The sequence below is a fragment of the Eleutherodactylus coqui genome, chromosome 6 (genome assembly GCF_035609145.1).
Source record: "Eleutherodactylus coqui strain aEleCoq1 chromosome 6, aEleCoq1.hap1, whole genome shotgun sequence".
In the NCBI taxonomy this organism is placed as follows: Eukaryota; Metazoa; Chordata; class Amphibia; order Anura; family Eleutherodactylidae; genus Eleutherodactylus; species Eleutherodactylus coqui.
This window is the reverse complement of record NC_089842.1, coordinates 89653341-89673748: the sequence shown is the minus strand read 5'-3', so window position 1 is coordinate 89673748 and position 20408 is coordinate 89653341. Positions and strand designations below refer to the sequence as shown.

At 47.1% G+C, this 20408-nt stretch overlaps 1 protein-coding gene across 4 annotated transcripts in view; it reads left to right on the top strand.

Moving 5' to 3' along the window:
• The window catches only part of LIPE (lipase E, hormone sensitive type), a 46263-nt gene that overhangs the window by 7908 nt on the left and 17947 nt on the right, over nucleotides 1-20408 (top strand). For 2 of the 4 annotated variants that reach the window (XM_066607160.1, XM_066607161.1), the window contains exon 2: nucleotides 17952-18490. In XM_066607160.1, the coding sequence (XP_066463257.1) occupies nucleotides 17952-18490 (539 nt within the window). Of the gene's footprint in view, nucleotides 1-5055; nucleotides 5069-15860; nucleotides 15888-17951; nucleotides 18491-20408 lie in introns of those variants that run through there. The other 2 variants (XM_066607163.1, XM_066607162.1) reach the window with 2 other exon arrangements.

The window sequence follows — 20408 nt, the reverse complement described above, 5'->3', positions numbered from 1 at the left end:
TGCGGTCATGTAAATGGACAAGAAAATGCTGTCCGTGATCACGGAAAAAAGCCCATTCAGGTGCTTATATGGAGCAGGCGTGAAAACGTAAAAACAAAGTCGCTGTATATGCACTCGTGGGAAAGAGCCCTGAAGAAGCGGTTTTCGCTTTGTTGTAGGATTCTATAAGCGGGTTCTGCCATGGGTGCCAAAAACACCACCACATGGAAACAAATGGAACTACCTACTGTTATTAATGTACTGCATGGCACTTTGGAGTCCGTTTGGCAAGGATTCCATTTGTCTCCGTTCTATTTGGAGTATAGAGTAATGTAGTTGGCTTCGCTATATATCCTAGACCAGGGGTCCCCAACCGCCGGGCCGCGGACCGGGGCCGGGCCGTTGGGTGTTTAGCGCCGGTCCGCGGCACCGCCGGGAACTTTTACTCTAAACACAAGGCCCGCTGCCTTGTGCTATGTGGCCCGCGGCGTGCCGACGCCGCTGACCACCGAAGCGATTACCAGCGAGGGCGCCGCAGCTCCCCGCTGGTAATCGCGCTGATGCCGGCGCACACTGACGTCTGTGCAGCCAGGATACTCTTCCCCGAGTCCCCTGCTCATTAGTTCCGCAGGAGAGGACTCGGGGAGGAAGCGTTCCGAGGTGACGTCAGGGCAAGCAGACAGAGAGCGACAGCAGGGAGGAGGTAAGTATATGGGTTGGGGGGCTGCCTATTACGGGGGGAGGGGCTACTTATTACAGGGGAAGGGGCTGCCAATTACTGGGAGGGCTGGTTATTACTGGGGGCTACTTATTACAGGGGAAGGGGCTGCCTATTACTGGGGGCTACTTATTACAGGGGAAGGGGCTGCCTATTACTGGGGGCTACTTATTACAGGGGAAGGGGGCTGCCTATTACTGGGGGGCTGGTTATTACTGGGGGGTGGGGGCTACTTATTACAGGGGAAGGGGCTGCCTATTACTGGGGGGGGGCTACTTACTACTGGGGGACCTGCTTATTACAGGGGGGACCTGCTTATTACTGGGGGGTTGCTTACTGGGGAGGGGGGAGGGGGTGTGCTTATTACTGGGGGGAGGGCTACTTATTACAGGGGAAGGGGCTGCTTATTACTGGGGGGGGCTACTTATTACAGGGGAAGGGGCTGCCTATTACTGGGGGGGGGGGCTACTTACTACTGGGGGACCTGCTTATTACAGGGGGGACCTGCTTATTACTGGGGGGTTGCTTACTGGGGAGGGGGGAGGGGGTGTGCTTATTACTGGGGGGGAGGGCTACTTATTACAGGGGAAGGGGCTGCTTATTACTGGGGGGGCTGGTTATTACTGGGGGGGGGGGCTACTTATTACAGGGGAAGGGGCTGCCTATTACTGGGGAGGCTGCCTATTACTGGGGAGGGGGGCTGCCGCCTAGTACTTGGGGGGGGGGGGCTGCCTATTACTTGGGGGGGGGGGGCGCTGCCTATTACTGGGGGTGGGGCGCTGCCTATTACTGGGGGGGGGACCTGCTTATTACTGGGGGGGGGGCCTGCTTATTACTGGGAGGGGACCTGCTTATTACTGGGGGGGGGACCTGCTTATTACAGGGGGGGGGCTGCTAATTACTGAGAGGTGGGGGCTGTCTATTACTGAGGGATGGGGGCTGTCTATTACTGGGGGGGGGGGGGGATAAATTATATGCTGCCCTATGTGTGTACTGCCAGGACATTCTAATGTCATAACTAAATAAGAATGCACTAAACTCCAACCCCCTTCATAACCCCGCCCCCTATAACCAAAGCCCCGCCCATGTCCCGCCCAACCCTGCCGGGCCTTGTAAAAATGGTCTTGCTTGAAGCCGGTCCCTGGTGCCAAAAAGGTTGGGGACCACTGTCCTAGACGTCTAATATAATAGAAGAGAATGGAAATCTTGTCAGACACCAACGTGCCATCCGGTTCACTAATGACAGTGACTGGTTGTCTTAGTTTCATCACAATGTTGCCTTCACCGCCTGTGACATAACCCCGTTCCAGGATCCCACAGTAGTGAAGGGTGTGATCTGGACACTCCCTGAACCCACAGAATTGATTCAGTGCCAAGAACCCAGCAAGTTAGAGGATGACTGAAGGCCCATATGTTTGCCAAAGTTAAAGAGCTCTGAGAACTGCAGACCATATTGGATTAACTTGCTGTAATATACATATATGTAACATGAAGCTACACTGATGAACCAGAACATTAAACCACTGACAAGTGAATGGAATGACCTAGATTATCTGGCTATAGTGGCACCCCTGAAGGGTCAAGGATATACAGGGTGTCCCACTCGCCGGAGGTTCGGAAGAATTGGCATAATTGAAATGGGCATATTTTAATGAAATTTCGTCAAAACATACCTTACTCAATGAGGATCAGGGACCCCTTATAACATGTGCTGGAAGTGAGCTGGGCGCTTCACCAAGGATCCCGCGCTACGGGCACCCGGTGATTAACTATTGATGACTTATCCTTAGGGCTTTCTCGCAAGACATTTCTTTACTGCGTAATACACAGGAACAAACCTTACATTACTTTCACCTGTGACTCTCACACACAAAACGGGAAATTCGCACATAAAAAATATTGCAGCTTGCACTATCTTGGCACGTATTCGCACATGCAAGCAGCAAGTACGCAACGTATAGCATACTTGTGTATGCTGCCACGCAGGAGATATGCTTGTGGCACACAGGAGAAAATCGTTCGTGTGAGAGAGCCCTTAGGCAGGGTAATTAGTAGGTTTTGCCCAGAAAACCTCTTCCAGCACACGTTATAAGGGGCTTCCTGATTATCATCGAGTAAGGTATATTATGACCAAATTTCATTAAACTGTGTTCATTAGTCTTGAATTTGTAATTGATTTTTCTGGGACTTTCAGTGACTTCAAGCGAACAGTCCGTTCTTGAAGTTGATGTGTTGGAAGCAGCAAAACGTGGCAAGTGTAAGGCTCTGAGCGACTTTTTATAAAGGCCTAATTAAGGCCTATTTATAGGGGCTGATGAAAAGCTCAGGTTCTGTCACAGATCCGGCTCAAAATGCTAGAAGAAAAAGCGCTGAATGCAGCGCTTTTCCTTCTGTCCAAAAGTTGGGTGGAAAACAGACATTCCTTAATTATAGCCAGTAGGGTCCGTCCGGAAACTGAGCCGTTTGGTTGTGGAGATTCCCCTTTCTTGTTCTCTGAATGGAACAGGAAAGCGAACACCATGCCACGGATGTAAAACCACCCTGAGGCTTCATGTCCACAGGGAAAATATATTTTCAAATCCGCAGCAGATCACCCGCACGCGTGATCCGCATGTAAAATTTCCCATAGGAATGCATTGACTACCCGCGGTTATATAAATAGCCGCGGCCAGTATTTTAAAGTGATTTAAAAATTTCATGCGCGTGAAAAAAAACGCAACATGCTCCATTTAAGTGCGGATCACGTGTGCAGGAGCTCATAGCTTAATTGATCTCCCGCATGAAAAAAAAAAGGAATTTAAGTTCATCCACACTGCATCCGCTGGTGAAATCCGCGTTACATATCCGCGTGGGCCACATTTTTCCCGTGGACATGAGGCCTTAATGATTGATTACATATTCATAATGATTAATGAGTGTAGAGTGCCGCTCGACATGCTGTATCATCGATCAGTGCAGATTATCTGCTGGTGTGAATGGGCGCCTATGACAGCCGGACAACTGGAGGGGTTGGAACATCTTCCAAATAGCAGGTTTTGTGAGTTGTTCCTGGTGTTCAGTGGTTGGTACCTACCAGAAGTGGTCCAAAGAAGGACAACTGGTAAGCCGTCAAGAGGGATCATGGCGACCGAGGCTCATTGATGCACGTGGGAAGTGAAGACAAGCCCGTCTGCTCTGATCCCACAGAAGAGCTATGTAGGACAGGTTGCTGAAGAGGGTTTTGCTGTAATACGCTATACTTTCCAACATCCGCTGGTTATTTTTCTGCCATCTTTGTGTGTGGGCCCTTACTAGCAGCTAATCGCAGTCGTTACTTTACATCTAGTAGATTGGCATCAGCTGGCATGAGGGAGGCTCTCGGATGTAGGCATCACGGTCACGGTATCGGTCAGAAGCCGTGCAGGAGGTTTAGGATAACGGGCCGCAGTCACCCGATCTGTAGTCTTCAGTTCCAGCCCTCCATACAATATTGATGAAAGCTTTTCTGAGGAAACAGCTGAAGACGCTGAGAGAGCATCATGTCGGGCATTGAGATTCAGGATGGTAAATAATGGGCAGGGGCAGTTATAGGAATTGTGGGTGCAGTGTATGTAGCAGCTCTGGTGGTCCTCATCGAACAGGGAGTGGAGGAATTTTCAGCCTTTTATCCTATTACTGATCTTTCTTGCCGTATTAACCCATACATAGGATTTTGCTTTGTGGTTAAAACCAGATAAACGTCAAGTTTTGGAAATATCTGAGCTGGTCACCCCTTGTTTCCGGCAGCAGTTGGGGTGCAATACCCCACCACCTTGGGAACATCTATATGGGTAGAATAGTACTGTGAGACCTACAGTAGATTTCTATTCAGCTGGTACTAATCAGGTTGTTCTGGGTTATCAGACATGACAGATCAGAGGATGGATTCTAATATGTTCCCATCACTTGGAATGAGAGATCAGTTCAGTCTTTTCAGCTTTCTGCTTGTATGAATTTCGATATAATGTTGCTATTCTGTTGTGAAAGCGAGTGCTGCATAATCAGAATGTCTAGTAACAATTATTGTTACATTGTTCAGCCATTCATGTACGGCGCTGCTGGACTTTCATGCTTGATCAGTTCACATCTGTTGCCTTCTGCACATCTGTTCTTGCATTGATCAGAGCTGCAGCATTACAGAAATGATAACTGTCATTGTCCCTGGACTACAAGGAAGCACAAAGCCATAAGGGGGGCTGTGGAGACATGTCCCATCCCCCTGCTGTGGAGTGACCAGCAGCCCGGCCCATCACACCACCGCTGACCCTCTGGTCATTGGCTGACTCTGACTGACTGGTAGCATGCAGCAGCCAGGTGTGCAGAGGAGTATGCCTGCAGATCTTCACCTACACTGTAAGTAGTCTGTGGTGCGTGTTGTCAGTGTCCCTTCATGTACTGGATTTCCGGATCGCCCTTCTTACTCCACAAAGTCTAAACTTCCCTAGAACAGCTTCAGAGCCCCGGTTGTGTTTTTTACGTATGTTTTTTCTATAATTTAGAGGTTTACTTCTTTACAACCATTACAGGGGGGAAAACGTCTGAACGTATCAAGATTTTCAGGTGCCTCTGTGTGACGAGGAGGTTTACACAATGCAAGCATAGCCTCGCCGGACCGCCTGTTTGTCTGAGGATGCTTTCACATGTACCCTTTTGATGCAGTTTTGTTTATGCAGTTCACTTTGGCGTTTTCGGTTTCTTTTTCCTGCTCCATTATAGTGACCAAACCAAATGGATTCCATTGAGTATGATGGGATCTGTGTGGTTTCTGGCTTTCTTCAGGATGAAATAGATTCAAGCTGCGTTATTTTGGCCTGTTTTGTTAACAGAATTCAACAATGGACGTTCCAAACAGAACTTCAAACGCCGACGTGAACAAGCCCTTACTTTACAGTCTAGCCGAAGTTATTGTAAAAGTCTACAATATATGGCAATATTGCTATTTTGTGGGTTTGAGGTATAATTTTCAAAACTCTGCATGCTTGGGGTATGAGACATGAAAAAATACATGTTTGAAATGTAGCAAAATCAAAAAGCCAGCAAAAGAAACTGGAAATGCTTTGAAATGCGTGTTATATAAATATATGTGTAATATGTATGTGTAATATATACGGCCGCCTGCAGATGCCCGGCAGCCGGCACATGAAAGAGCCGGGGCCGCCGGGCGCGGGTGAGTACGCGCTCGTCCCTGCAGGCGCTCGGGTCGGGTCCCGCGGCGAGAATTCTCGCCGCCGGATCCGACCCGCTCGTCTGCAGGCGGCCTTAATGTGTAATATACTGTGTGTGTGTGTATATGTGTGTATATATAGGCGGCAGCTTTATGTGACATGCTGTTAGAAGTAGGGGAGCACTAGTATATGGAATCGCACCTATATAGACACTGGTGCTTAATGTTTGTATTAAATGCCTTTGTCCCCATGACAGCTGGAAATGGAAAGTAGTTGTTTCCCAATTGGAATTATTCAGTTTTAAGTCCTTCATATTTGGTGATTCTGGCTGTAAGTCCATCCTGCGACCCCGTGTACCAGAATTTTTTTTGTATTACGAATGACCGAGGTAGCTCGCCGTCCGTCATGTACAGTGCAGTTGTACTTCCAGAGCTGTGAATCAGCAATCACGCGGGTACCCGCAGGTCATACGCTATGTTCATTGCATATGGGCTGCGAGTCGGACAGCCTTCGTTGACTTCAATGGATTTTGGAATCTGCTCCAAAATACTGCAGACTGTATTTTTTTTTCTCCACTCACGGTATATGCAAATTACATCAACGAATGTGTGCGAAAAAGTGATTTAACATGCTTTGAAATCACTGACTGAAAGGTGGGCTTAATTGAGAGGGTAGGGCTTAACTATCTTTGTATTCTACTGCAGAGGGGGGAGGCTCCTGCTGCAGCTAGTTGTATTACAGCCAGGCACAGGATAGGGAGTAGGAGGGTAGACATGGCTGATATCTGGAGATTTGTTTTTTATGTACATATATTTCTCAGTTTTAAGTGTAGCATGACATGAAATAGCATCAAAGAGAAGGAAGTGAGTAAATACTAGGCTATTCTTTACTGTTTGGGGCATTTTCTATGTTTAGTGTTTCTTTAAACCTTTCCTGGGATTTGCCATAATAACATAGAATGTTGCTCAGAGTGTGTAGAGTGGCCTTAGGTACTGAACCCTCTTGATACACAGCGGTTGTCAACAACCCTTTGGTTAGCTGAAAATGGTATTCTAGCCATTTTTGAACTGATGCCATATGCTCTGAATAGCTCATCGGTAGGTAATGGATGGGGATCTCCCACTCGGGCTCTCTGTCCATCAGCTGATCGTCATCAGTGGGCAGGGAAGGAAGTGGGAGCGCTGGCTTCATTCCCATTGATATCACTGGGAGCACCGTGCTTCTATTACACTACCTGTTCCTCATTATGAGATGAGCAGGAAGTGCAACAGAAGCACAGCACTGCTATTGATTTCCATCACTGTGAAGCACTTCCTGCCTTTACCACTGATGGCAATGTCTGGCCGGGCGATCAACTGATGGATTCCAAACGATGCATCCCTATCCAGAAGATAGGTCATTGGTTGGAAAAAGTCCACAATGCTCCTTTCTGCCATGACCAGTTTTGGCAGCGACTTTTTTTTTTCTTTTTCATCCCCACCCTCCAAAATCCATAACTTTATTTGTTAATAGGTAATTACGTCTGTGGAGATTGATGGAGAAAAGTCCATGCTGTCTAATTTTATTATTTTCCGATCGCATTGAAGAATTGATAGACCTGGAAGTCAATGTCTACCACCTGCAGGTGGCTTTGGTCTCATTGTTTGGTTATGATTAGAGATGAGTGAGCATGCTCGTCCGAGTATTAGCATACTTGAAACTACTCGTTACTCGAGCGAGCAGCAGGCTGTGCTCTGATGCTCGATCAAATTTCAGGAGAGAGAGTTATGCTCAACGCCCGGCGGGTCCATTGATAAATACTCGAGTCTCCCATTGACTTCAATGGGGTTTGTTACTCGAACAGAGCTCTCGAGCATTACAAAAAGCTCAGCTCGAATAACGAGCACCCGAGCATTTTGGTGCTCACTTATCTTTAGTTATGATCACAATATCGGTGTTCTTCTAAAGGTTCATTAGTTATCTTGTTTCTGTGTTTTATTATTTTGGCTCCATCATGAGAATGGCGTGATGTTCTTGTGGAGATAAAGTCTCCTATTCTATGTAATTCCCAGCCATCTTGCCAAGAGATCCCGTGGTGTTGAGGCATCTAATGACTCATGAGTTTGTGTTGTTCCCGAAGCCTGCACATGTTTTTCCCATATGGTCTTCACCAGTTTTGGCTTGGTCTCCGTGTACAGAGGGCACCTTGGTCTGCTTGTTTTTGAATGCCTATGTCCCATGGAGCAGCTGGAAATGGGAATGATATGAACATCAACATAAACATGTCTTGTTCCAGGAGTTGGGGAAATTCTGTTTGGTCTCCTGGGTTCCAAGTAATAATTGTAATGTTCTGCCAGAGAATTTGTGGCATAGAAGATTACAATACAGAGATGTATGCAAAATGTTCACCGGCCCTTAGCTAGACATTTGCAAAGAACGTCTTCCAAATAACGTTATTGTGCTGTGATACAGGCAAAATGGATGACTACTTCACCACCATATTGTAGTCTGGCAATGAAATCTAACTATGGAACTGTAACTTTAGTAGAAGTACTCAAGGAAACCATGACATGATGGCCAAACGGTCTACAGCTTCAGCATTGAGGTCTCCTGCACGCTCAAAATATCTTGTCTTTGGGTTCAGTAGTCGTAGAGTCACCTAGACTCCATTTTTAAAAAATGCATTGCCCTTCTCTCTCCTCTCTTTTCTCTTTGTTTTTTCTTATTTTTTTGTTTATAGCACGACTTGATCTATGAGGTATTCGGAGTCATTTGACTCTCATGGCCAGCCTATCTAGACCTGCACCATGTAGACTTCAACCTCTTTCTGTCTTCTTGCTGTAGAATTACCCAAGGTTTCTTCACGCCACTGTGCACTCCGCTCACCTGATAGCATTTCATGAACATCCCCTATGACATCAGCACAACATGCCGCATGTCTTATCTGAACATACTGTGTAGGTTTAGTTATTGTGTTTGTCTGAAGCAACACATGGGATGTTATCCTTATCTTGCCTTAGTTGCAAGTTTCTGGATCTGAGTTGGGTTTTATGTTTCATTTGAGGGGTTTGGGTTCTCCTCTTGGCGCAGATTAGTGTTTTTTTTCTGTTTGTAGTCATTGGCTTCATTAGTATCTAATATCTGGGAGTAATTAGGAATTAAAGGTCTTTTCCACTGGATACACTAGTGACATATCAATCGTGTAGCTGTAGAGTTGGAGTCAGCATTCTATTTTGGTTGAAGCAGTAGAGATGTGCACATGCTCAGTAGTCTCTTCTACAGACCAGAGCACTGGACTTGCCTGCACTTATCTCAGACCTGCCAGAGAACAGTATTAAAGGGGTTGTCTCGCGGCAGCAAGTGGGGTTATACACTTCTGTATGGCCATATTAATGCACTTTGTAATGTACATCGTGCATTAAATATGAGCCATACAGAAGTTATTCACTTACCTGCTCCGTTGCTAGCGTCCCCGTCTCCATGGATCCGTCTAATTCTGATGTCTTCTGGCGTTTTTAGACGCGCTTGCGCAGTCCGTGCTTCTGCCTGGTGAATGGGGCCGCTCGTGCCTGAGAGCTGGTCACAGCGTCGTCATCGTAGCTCCGCCCCGTCACGTGTGCCGATTCCAGCCAATCAGGAGGCTGGAATCTGCAATGGACCGCACAGAGCCCATGGTGCACCATGGGAGAAGACTCGCGGTGCACCATGGGTGAAAACCGCAGTGCATCCCTGGGAAAGGACCGGCGGCCATCTTAGGGAGATTTTTATAACTTCACATTTCATCACATCGGTGAGTAGCAAGCGGTTTAAAAACCGCTTTAAATTGCTATTTTATGCCGGGGAGGTGACAGGGGGAATGGGCTAATGTAAAATTTTGATGTTTGCCTTGGGACAACCCCTTTAAGTAAGGTGACCAGATTTCCTGATTTAGGCCTCATACCCATGGTCGTGACAGACTCCGCAAGCGGAATATTGCAGCGGAGTCCGTCACGCCGCCCCCCAAAGACCCCATACTCACCTCCCTGGATCCACTGTGCACACGTCCCACCTGGTGGGCGGGGACGTGTAATCACTAGATACTTCCACTGTCCTACAGTGAAAGTATAGCGTGACAGCTGGCTTCCATTGACTACAATGGAAGCTGGCTGCGCATATTCCTCCGGCAATTAGAGCATGCCGCAGTTTATTTCACGCTGCGGAATTCGGCAGCGTGAACACTGAGTTTATTAGGTTCAATAAAACCTAATAGCTGCAGTATCACATCGCAGATTTCCGCCGCGTGAAACGCAGCAGAAATCCGTCCGTGGGCATTAGTCCTTAGGCGGGACAATCTCGCTCTGGGATCCTGTAACAGAGAGTTAGTTAGGAGAAGCAGCACTACCAGTTAATTTAAATCCAGGCTTATAGCAGCCTATGCTGCACGATCCCAGTTGGTGATCCAGACCCTAGGATCAGAAAAGCAGTAATCCGTATAGATGTAGCCAGGCCAGCACCTAATTCTCCTACCTAATTCGCTCTGGGATCCTGTGTCCCGCTTTCCCCAGGGTCGCAAACTAGACAATCATTTGTCCTGCTTTTGAGATGTTCGTCCCGCTTTTGGGATGCAGGGTCACCATGAAGATGATTACCAGTTGGGGAGCCGTGGCTTCCTGGCTGGTAATCACTCAGCAGTGCTGCTGCGGGATGCACACACTGACGTCAGTGTGTGCATCCAGGTTCTTCCTCCTCTGACCTCTCCTTGGTTCTACTTCTTGCAACGCACTTTCACCCGCAGCAGCGCAGACAGAAGGAACTGCGGTGCTCTGAAGACCAGGAGGTAAGTATATCTGTTTCAGGGGGGTTCCATTACTACTGGGGTTGATATAGGAGATAGTAATAGTGGCCCCTATATCAGCCCCACGAGTAATAGTATTACTACTTGGGCCACTGTGGGGGACACTATCACTACCGTACTGGGGCCACTGTGGGGGACATTATTACTACTGGGGCCACTGTGGGGGTCACTATTACAACAGAAACCACTGTGGGGGTCACTATTACAACAGAGGCCACTGTGGGGGTCAATATTACAACAGAGGCCGCTGTTGGGGTCACTTACTACTGGGGCCACTGTGGGGGTCACTATTACTACTGGGGCCACTGTGGGCGTCACTATTACAACCGAGGCCACTTTTGGGGTCACTATTACTACTGAGGCCACTGTGCACGTGGCAGCAAACCTAGACTTAGGTTATGTTTACATGTGGCTCAAATGCTGCTGAATGTCTGCAGCAGAAATTTCCACACCACATTACGCAGCATTTCTGAATCCATTAAACGGCAGTCTGGTCAGTTGTGATGCTGCTGGTCAGGTGAGGACCCTACAGGCTGCAGGAAACCAGAAGTCGGGGAACGCTGACAGAGGAAAGCCTTCGAAGGAGGTGAGGGGGAGCGCCACATGAAATCACCTGCGGATATGCGACTGATTTCCAGTCAAAATCCGGACCGATGGTACAGATTTTCACTGTTTTTTGGATGTTGAAATGCTATGGAATTTGATCCCTGTCTTTTTTTAAACAGCCCTGTCCTTTTTATAATAATGGAGGTAAAATCATATACTGTAATAACCCCCCGCCCATGACCACACCCCTTTCTCCCTCTTTGACCCTGGGAAAATCTGGTCACCTTATATTAAAGGGGTTGTCCCGCGAAAGCAAGTGGGTCTATACACTTCTGTATGGCCATATTAATGCACTTTGTAATGTACATCGTGCATTAATTATGAGCCATACAGAAGTTATTCACTTACCTGTTCCGTTGCTAGCGTCCTCGTCTCCATGGTGCCGTCTAATTTTCAGCGTCTAATCGCCAGATTAGACGCGCTTGCGCAGTCCGGTCTTCTTCTTTTCTGAATGGGGCCGCTCGTGCCGGAGAGCGGCTCCTTGTAGCTCCGCCCCGTCACGTGCCGATTCCAGCCAATCAGGAGGCTGGAATCGGCAATGGACCGCACAGAAGACCTGCGGTCCACCGAGGGAGAAGATCCCGGCGGCCATCTTCACCAGGTAAGTAAGAAGTCACCGGAGCGCGGGGATTCAGGTAAGCACTATCCCGTTTTCTTTTTTAACCCCTGCATCGGGTTTGTCTCGCGCCGAACGGGGGGGGGGGCTATTGAAAAAAAAAAAAACCTGTTTCGGCGCGGGACAACCCCTTTAAGGCAAGTTAAAGTATACCTAAACTTCCAATAGACTTTGCATTAAGCAATAGTCCAGTGTATTTTCCCTACAGGGTTGTGGAGGTTACTGATTCCACATCCCTGATCAATAGGATGTGCTATATAGGGTTGTACCAAAGGTGACAATATACCTTAGATAGGAGTTGGCTGAATGCATTTCCTTCCAATTCCTCCGCACAGATGCATCCATGGCTTCACTGAGCGTGCATGTGTAGGGACAGGGAGATAAGCTGCCAGACTCTCCTGCAGCAACTTTTCTCCCATGAGAACCAAGGATCAGGCATGTTGGACTCCAACATGCCCGATCCTTCTTCCCCTCAGTGTATGCTGTCATGGGAGAGTTGGGTCACCAGCATACACATTAGAGCAGTAGGCTTGTGCGTCACATGCGGCTCATGGCATCTTTCTGTGAGGCTTTCCATAGGGTAATTTCACTCAGCGAGTGCGATATCGGGCTGCCAACATATGATATTCCAGCAGATGCAAGGTGTTTTCCTGTTAAAAGCGATCCTCTGGCATGGCTGACAGCTTGCGGGGAGGATCACGCAGTGTTTCCCATTGTGTTCAGTGGAAAACCTCACATCTCACTCGCTTGCACCTGGCACATGGTGTGATCCTTTGCCGACCTCATTTAGAACAATGGGTGATGTGAGGGCACACCCAAAGATAGGACATGCTGCAATTTTTTTCTCTCGCATCGCAACGCATAATTTTGCGTGACTTTCTCAGTCGTGTGAAACCGGCCTAGGACTCTGAAATAATGCCAGTGCATATGGTCAAGATTCAAGACCTAGCCCTATCGCAGAATACCTCCAATCTGGATTGTATAGTATGAGTGCCACATTTCACACTTTCTCCATATAGAATATGTCTGTCGTCCATTATTGAGCTGAATGCGTCCCCCGACTCAGATATGTAGGTAGACACAGTCAAACACGGTTACTTATGACATTTTACCTTTTGATATAAATAAAGAGGATTCTTTTATGGAGTCAGCGTCTCTTCAGTGATTTGTGCCGAATGACTCGCGGCTAGCCAGCGCTTCTAAGAGTCTTCTAGCTGTGATGTCTTCGACTACTCTAGCTAGCCGACTGTGACTCAAAGGGTACAAAGGCTTGGAGACCCCTGCATTAGATGGTTGTCCGGATGAGCCAACATTCATCTAATGTGTATTCTTCCACCCCGCCCCCCTTCCACCTTCAATTACGCAGCTCCCACTTCAGCAGACCTGTCCCTACCATGTGCCACACGGTGTCCCATTCCGTCAACTGGCTCCTGTTATCGCCAGGGAAAGCTGCAGGTGGATTCCACTGCACAAATCCACAACGACCTGCAGCTGCATCCCAGGTAACTGGCTTGGATTTCGATATGCCCAATCGTTTTTTTCCCCCACAAATAAGTAGATGTCGGAGGTGTTTGACTGCTGCTTTTTTCCTTCTTGGCCGAGTGTACTTGTGAACGGGGCAGTTTGGAGCAACAGCTGAGCGTTTACTGTAAGGTGTTTAGAAGGGACCACCACTACTGTGTGTAGTTAAAAAATGACAAAGGACATCTTAGAAAGTATGTGCCCCCGTTATGTTGCATGTTGTTGTTGTTTGGGATGGAAGGACAATGCCCTGCTTTTCTTGATAAAAGTCCAGAAATGTGCTGGCTGCTTTCCTGGTGGCGCGGCGCTGTCACCCTGTGCAGAGGCTACTGGGAGCAGAGGGTACCACCAGCGGGGGAAGCTGTCATTTACAGCCATGTGATGCTGTGGTCCCAGGCCGAGCCAACTAGTAAAAACCAAAGCCAGATACAGGGGGCCTATTGTTCTTAAAGGGAACCTGTCACGTACTTTATGCTGTATGAGGGCAGTACTGACAGGCATGCTGATTTCACTGACTAATATTTTGGGAAAGGTACAGGGATTTTGGGAAAGGTACAACATGAATAAACTGTACTCCTCTCTTGGCGGGAGCTGCGGAGACAAGCTGTACTTTCTTAAGGGCACCTGTCATCATCTGTGAGCACCATAAGCTGAGTTATGGATGTAGTTTTATACTACCTGGCTGCCCATTCCTACACGGTCACCCATTGAACACTCCCATAGAGAACAGTGCGTGCTTGTGCAGCCTGCAGAGATAAGTCTGCTGTGCACACACACTGTTATCTAACCCCATAAACTTGCAACCCCTAGGTGCTTGGTCCTGGCCTTTAATCCCAGCCTATAGCACAAGTACGGCGCAGGATCAGAGCTTCTGCTCTCGCAATCAAGCAGGAGCAGGTTGGGTCCTCAGCTGTCCGACACAACTCAGGCCCAGGAGAAGAACGGAGAAGTGCTTTTTAACCGCTTCTGTCTTCTCCTTTACAAGCTACATAGTGCTATGTACTAAAGATTACAAAATGGAAGTGTTACTGTAGTTACACTTTTTGACTTGGCGGTCATGTGATCATCGGGTGCCCTCTAACATAGCAGACCCTGATCAGCTATGCCAGTAACTACTGTCACACTATAGGGGGATGTTTTCTTCTGTAACTGGGGCTCTTATGGATGCCCCAGCTACAGTGGAAAATGTGAATGACCCTTAGAGGTCTTATATTATGTCATAGATCATAAAAAAAAATAGTTACAAAAATAAGTAAAGTTACAGAATAAGATTAAAATACATAAAAAAGAAAATGACCCGACGCCAAACTAAACTATCGCCATATGTGACTTGTAATACAAGACTATAGAAATCACATATCAAAACATCTGAAACAAAAGGAGGAACTCATTTCTGTACTTTGTAGGCGTTAATATACAAATTTTAAAAATTAACTATAAATTCACATCTTTTTTTTTTTTTTTTTTTTAAGCTTTTTATCCCAATAAAATTAAAAAACGGGAAAAGAAGGTTAGCTACTACACAATATCCTATAAGGGCTCAAGCAGACGGCCGGGTCGGATCTCGATGTGAGAATTCTCGCAGCGGGATGCGAGCTGTGATCCCGCGGCTCACCTCCTGCAGTATCTCCACATGCCGAATCCGACCCTGTGCCCAGCCGGCATCCGCGTGTACTCGTTTTTCTTTAATGTTCTCTGTACTGCGGATGGTCCGCACAGCGAGCCGTCGGACATGCGCTGTATAGATTTAATTATTTTTGGAAACCCTTGCTCTTCCTGCGTCATCGTCTAGTGTTGATGCGGAATGCGGAATTACCTTTCTGTAATGTCATTGTGGAAGGGCCGCGAATCGGACATCTTCCATTGACTTCAATGGAAGCCATCCGCACAAAAATAGAACATGCTGTGATTTTTATCCTCCGTAAGTGGAAAATCGCTATTGATTTCTGCTCATGTAGAGGAAAAACGTTTTTCAATGAGGGCAGTATTTGCTGCAGAATCTGGAGGCAGACACCCGCTTCGGTTTCCACAATGCAAATCCGCCCTTGTGCAGCCGGCAGTGCTGCTGACCCCTGTGGTCACTACAGTGGGGGCCACTAGCGGTACTTACCTGTGTAGATAACTCTAAAAAGATAGGAGAAAAACAAGGAATGTATGGTAGGGATTGGCTGCTATTTGTTATTTGTGGGTATTTTGCATGAATACACGGAGCAGGATTGAATGGATTATGTCATTGCTTTATTATGCCAAGGACATATGACTGATTGAGCAGTGCCAGGTGAGATGCCCATATGTCATGACGGGGTGGGCAGTATCCCCATGACTATCCAAGTGGGCTGCTCCAGCTGCAGCTCCCTCCTCCCCTCCAAGGTTTATAGCTGTAGGAAGAGGAGTTCACTTGGACATTGAGATGTTACTGGCTGCACAAGCAAAGTCCATACTTAGCAGCAGGTAAGAAGTCTCCAGCACAGGTATGATGTATGCCCGGGTGCCATGCTCATGCTTTACCTCTATGGGTTTCTCCTAGTTGCGGTGACTTATCCTGTCTTGTGACACTTCTTCTGCAGAGGCTTATTGGACTAGGAGAGTCCAGCGGCTCCACAGATGTGGGGGAGGATGGGGCCCCGGTTCATGGGAGAAGGGACACTAATCTTCCCATTCACCGCACTATGGGACAGACTGCTGACAGTCACACATCTAGATAGAAATGATTCTGGGGGTTCTCGACACTGGAGATACGGCAGATAATATAGTTATAGTTGGGGGGTGGGGGGATTCTGGACTTCCTCGCAGTGATGCCTATTGAAGATTATTAGTAAATCTGTAATGAATGGGATCCGGGCAGAAAGGGACACTTCAGTCCGTAAAAGCATCCTGCGCTGTAGCAGAGAATCGCTGATATATGGTAAGTATACAGAGGCAGAGGAGATTGGGAAACTTCCTCTTGTTTGTCTCTACATGCCGTCACATAACCTAAACTTTAACCTATCTCCCTATTGCCTTGTTGGTTTTTGTAATCTGTTGTTCTCTGTTATCAGCTATTTCACACTAAAAAGAAAGACTAACTGCTGAGTGATAGAAAAAAGATAGGAAGTGTAGAAAACTCCTTGTCCCTGTGATCTCTGGTGCAGAGGACCTCAGGGAAGGTTTACATTAAAGGGAGTGTTTCGTCAGATAATGACTTGTTATATGAATCACATGTTTGTGTTAAACATATTTTTAATGAAATTTTTGGTGATTTTTTTTTTTGTTAAATTTTCCATCATAATATCTATCATATTTTCTAATTCTAAAATCCCGCATTTACCCGCTGACCACAGAGCCTAATAATAGTCTGTCACTTCTTAATCTGTTGACAAAATTTGCAGCAGTCATCTTATGTCCCTTTTACACGGGCTGAAAATCTCACGATTCTCGTTTGCCCAACTGAATGAGCTGGTGACATCATCGCAATCTCATTCACGCTTTGGCACTTAACGTTTAGAGTTTCACATGTTAATTGCGTATGGGTTGTGGGTCAGAATGCCTCCATTGACTTCAATGGAGGCCGTCCATGGGGAATCTGCAGCTAAATAGAGCATGCTGCGATTTTTACACAATACACAATTCGTATCCACGAGTGTGAGCGGAAAAGCAATTCTACATACTTTACGGATCCTCCATGGAAAGGCGATTGTGGATTCCACAATTGGAATCCGCCCGAGTGAGTCCAGCCTTACACTGGGTGGTAAACACCATTCACAAGAGGTATAAGCCGTGACCATCTGCTCTTCCTCCTGCAAAATGACCTCCGCACCGATCACAAAACATGTCTAGACCAGCCTCCCATACAGGTCAATGGGTCCCCTCCTGTCCATTGTGTGACTAGCCCATGAGGCTGCTGTAAAGCATCTCTCCAAATGCCCTTATTGCTATTAAATGTGGATCAGGAAAGGTTTGCCGTGCCATAATGTTGTCAGGCAGCAGAACAGAAAATTCTGCAATCAAAAAATAAAAAGCAGATTAGAAGAATGTAATGTGTTCCACTATCTGGTTTAACTTAATACAAAAAAATTGGGCAATCTAGTCCCTTTAATGTGGTTGGATGATATTCGTAAGGTGACTGCAAGCTGCTGACTGTGCATTTAGTGGCTCTTTAAATGCCGAGGATAAAGCAAGGTCTCCTTGGGACATATCAGGCTGTACTATGCTTACATTGACAGGGTTCAAGGTACACAGACGACCTTTTCGTGAAGCATCGCTTTCTAGGAACATAATTACAGTCAGCTCTAAGGAAATGCCTAAATAGCAATCCGTAACTGCACTTCTGTTATAGTGCCCACCGGGCTGGTGGTCACAGCTTCCGTGGGCCTTGTGATCTGCGGGTGGCACTTGGACTCTATTAGTGGGACAGACTATAATACCGCAGCTGCATGTAGTTGCTGCCATGTTCTTCCATAGGGATCAATGATCAGAAATAATCAATTCTGTATACTCTGAAAGGATCTCAAGTAATCGCATCCTTTGTCTTTCTAGGTTTGGTGGTTGTGCCTCCCGAGCAGATGGATCCTCGGCCCCTGTTCCAGGCCGTGGAAGACCTGTGCCAGGACAACATCCTTCATTTTGAGGAGTCTAGCTCTGAAGTGTCTTCCCGACTGGTACTGGCATTTTCCCGTATCAAAGAACAAGCCCAGGGACTGGAACCTGCTCTGCGTGCCCTAGCTGCCGTGTGCCCGCTGTTTGACCTGGACCCCGACACACCGGCCAACGGGTACCGCAGTCTGCTGAAGGTTGTGTTAGCTTGCACCCAGCATATCCTACATAAGTGCCGTTATGTCACAGACAGCCGTCGCAGCCTATTCTTCAGGGCCGCACACAACTGCTCTGAGTTAGAGGCCTACGGAGCGGCACTCACCCAGCTTCGCGCCTTGCTCTGTTTTGCACAGCGTCTGCTCACCGCCAACCGTCATGGCGACCTGTTCTTTCGCCAGGAGCGAGGCTTGTCGGAGGAGTTCCTGAAAGAGTATAGTACTATGCACAAAGGCTGCTTCTATGGACGGTGTCTTGGATTTCAGGTAAGTGCAATAACCATGTAAACGCCACCATGTTCCTTATGGCATTAGTCTAAGCATCCATTACTCAGCCGAGCTTGCATGTGTGGTGCATGTATACCTCCCAACTATCTAACAATGCAATGAGAGACAACTGTAGCATGGGTGTAGTACACCGCAGCAAATATTTACAGGACCATGACCCTTTTACACAAAGCCATGACTTGTGTGTCTCACAATGGTACCCTTCATGGCTTCGTTCAATAATAATGCTCCACTTGGTCCGCTCTACTAATAGTGGCCTTCATCCCCCATTTCGTAATAATTTCCTACTTGGTCCTGTTCATTAATAATGCCCGTTTAATTAAGAAAAATGCCCTTTTGTACCAAAGACAATTAAAAAAACTGACTCTACTCACCTGCATCGCTCATCCCTCTCCTGACCTCTGCAGTCCATGCTGTTGGTTCCCGTCGTGCTTCCGGGTAGACAGGTCACATGACAAACACATGTCTCGTCTACCCAGAAGCACTCTGGAGACCAGTGTTGCAGACTGCAGAGGCCAGGAGCAGGAGGAGCGATACATATAGCAATTTGTTTATCGCAGTAGAGGATTATTAATGGGGACATTTGTCCCGCAACCCCGTCCAATCCACCGTTGGGTGGAGAGCGGACTGCGGTACAGCGTCCCAAATCTGGGACTTTTAGGTTGCCTGTCCACGGGCGATATGTCACTGCGTTATCCGCGGCGATAATCTGGCCGCAGGTAGCGCAGTGAACGCTTTCCATAGGCTAACTATGGAAAGCACAGCCCGACGTCTACAAGTGGAAAATCATAGCAATTCTCCACTCTTGGGATTTAAATCGCGACATGTTGCAATTTGCCACGAGTCTCTGCGGTGACCCCATGTATTTGATAGGCTCATCGGGAAGACCTGTCAGTGCTCCCCCCTCCTCCCCCGTAGTGGAATATCGCTAGCGATATTCCATCACGGCCGTAGACAGGCAGCCTCAGGAGGAGTGGGAATGTACTACAGGGAGTGGAGAAAGCTGCTGCAGGAGCTTTTCTCATGTGAATGAAAGAATCGGACAGTTTCCAACATCCCTGACATCTGCTGTCAGAGCAGAGTCAGGAGGCCATACATATCAGATGATCAGCCAGTCCCACCAAAATAGATGAATTTAGCCGCTCTATATCTAATGTGTATGACCACTCTTATGACATTGAGGTCCCCTATTTTGCAGATCTGATGGGGTGATCTGCCTGTATTGGCACACACTATACAGTACTGGCCATGGGCTGAGCCTCCCTTTACTGCGACATCTAGAATAGATCTACTTTTTAACCCCTTAAGTACCTGGGTGTTTTGGTCCTAAAAGACCAGACACTTAAAAGGAAATTTATCCATGTGGTGGTTTTACTGCCCCATTTTTTTTCCTTCAGCTACCCAAATTATTTTTGCTGTGGTCTCTTTTCTGTGACATATAGGGTTATTTCTATACAAATAACAAGATTTATTTTTATTTATTTTTATAGCTTTGTTCACTGACTGTTTTTTCTGTTTTTTGGGGGATCTGCTAGGACTCTGCAGCTCTGCTGTAGCAGGGGGCACCTGGCGATCACGTGATTGCCAGATCGCATAGTAGAAGTAATACTTTTACTTTCACTCTTTAGTACATAGTGCTCATTAAGCGCTATGTATCCAGGAAAGGAGATTTAAAAACGCTTCTATCTTCTCCTCCAGGTCCTCAGCTGTGTCTGACAGCTGAAGACCCAACCTGCTCCTGCTTGATTGCAGGAGCAGAAGCTTTAATCTTGTGCCGTATTTCTGCTATCGGCTGGGAGTAAAGCCCAGAACCAAGTGCCGTATATTCACCTCGCTTGGCCCTTAAGGGGTTATAGTGGTTATGTTCTTGTATATAGTGGACAGTATTATTAATATA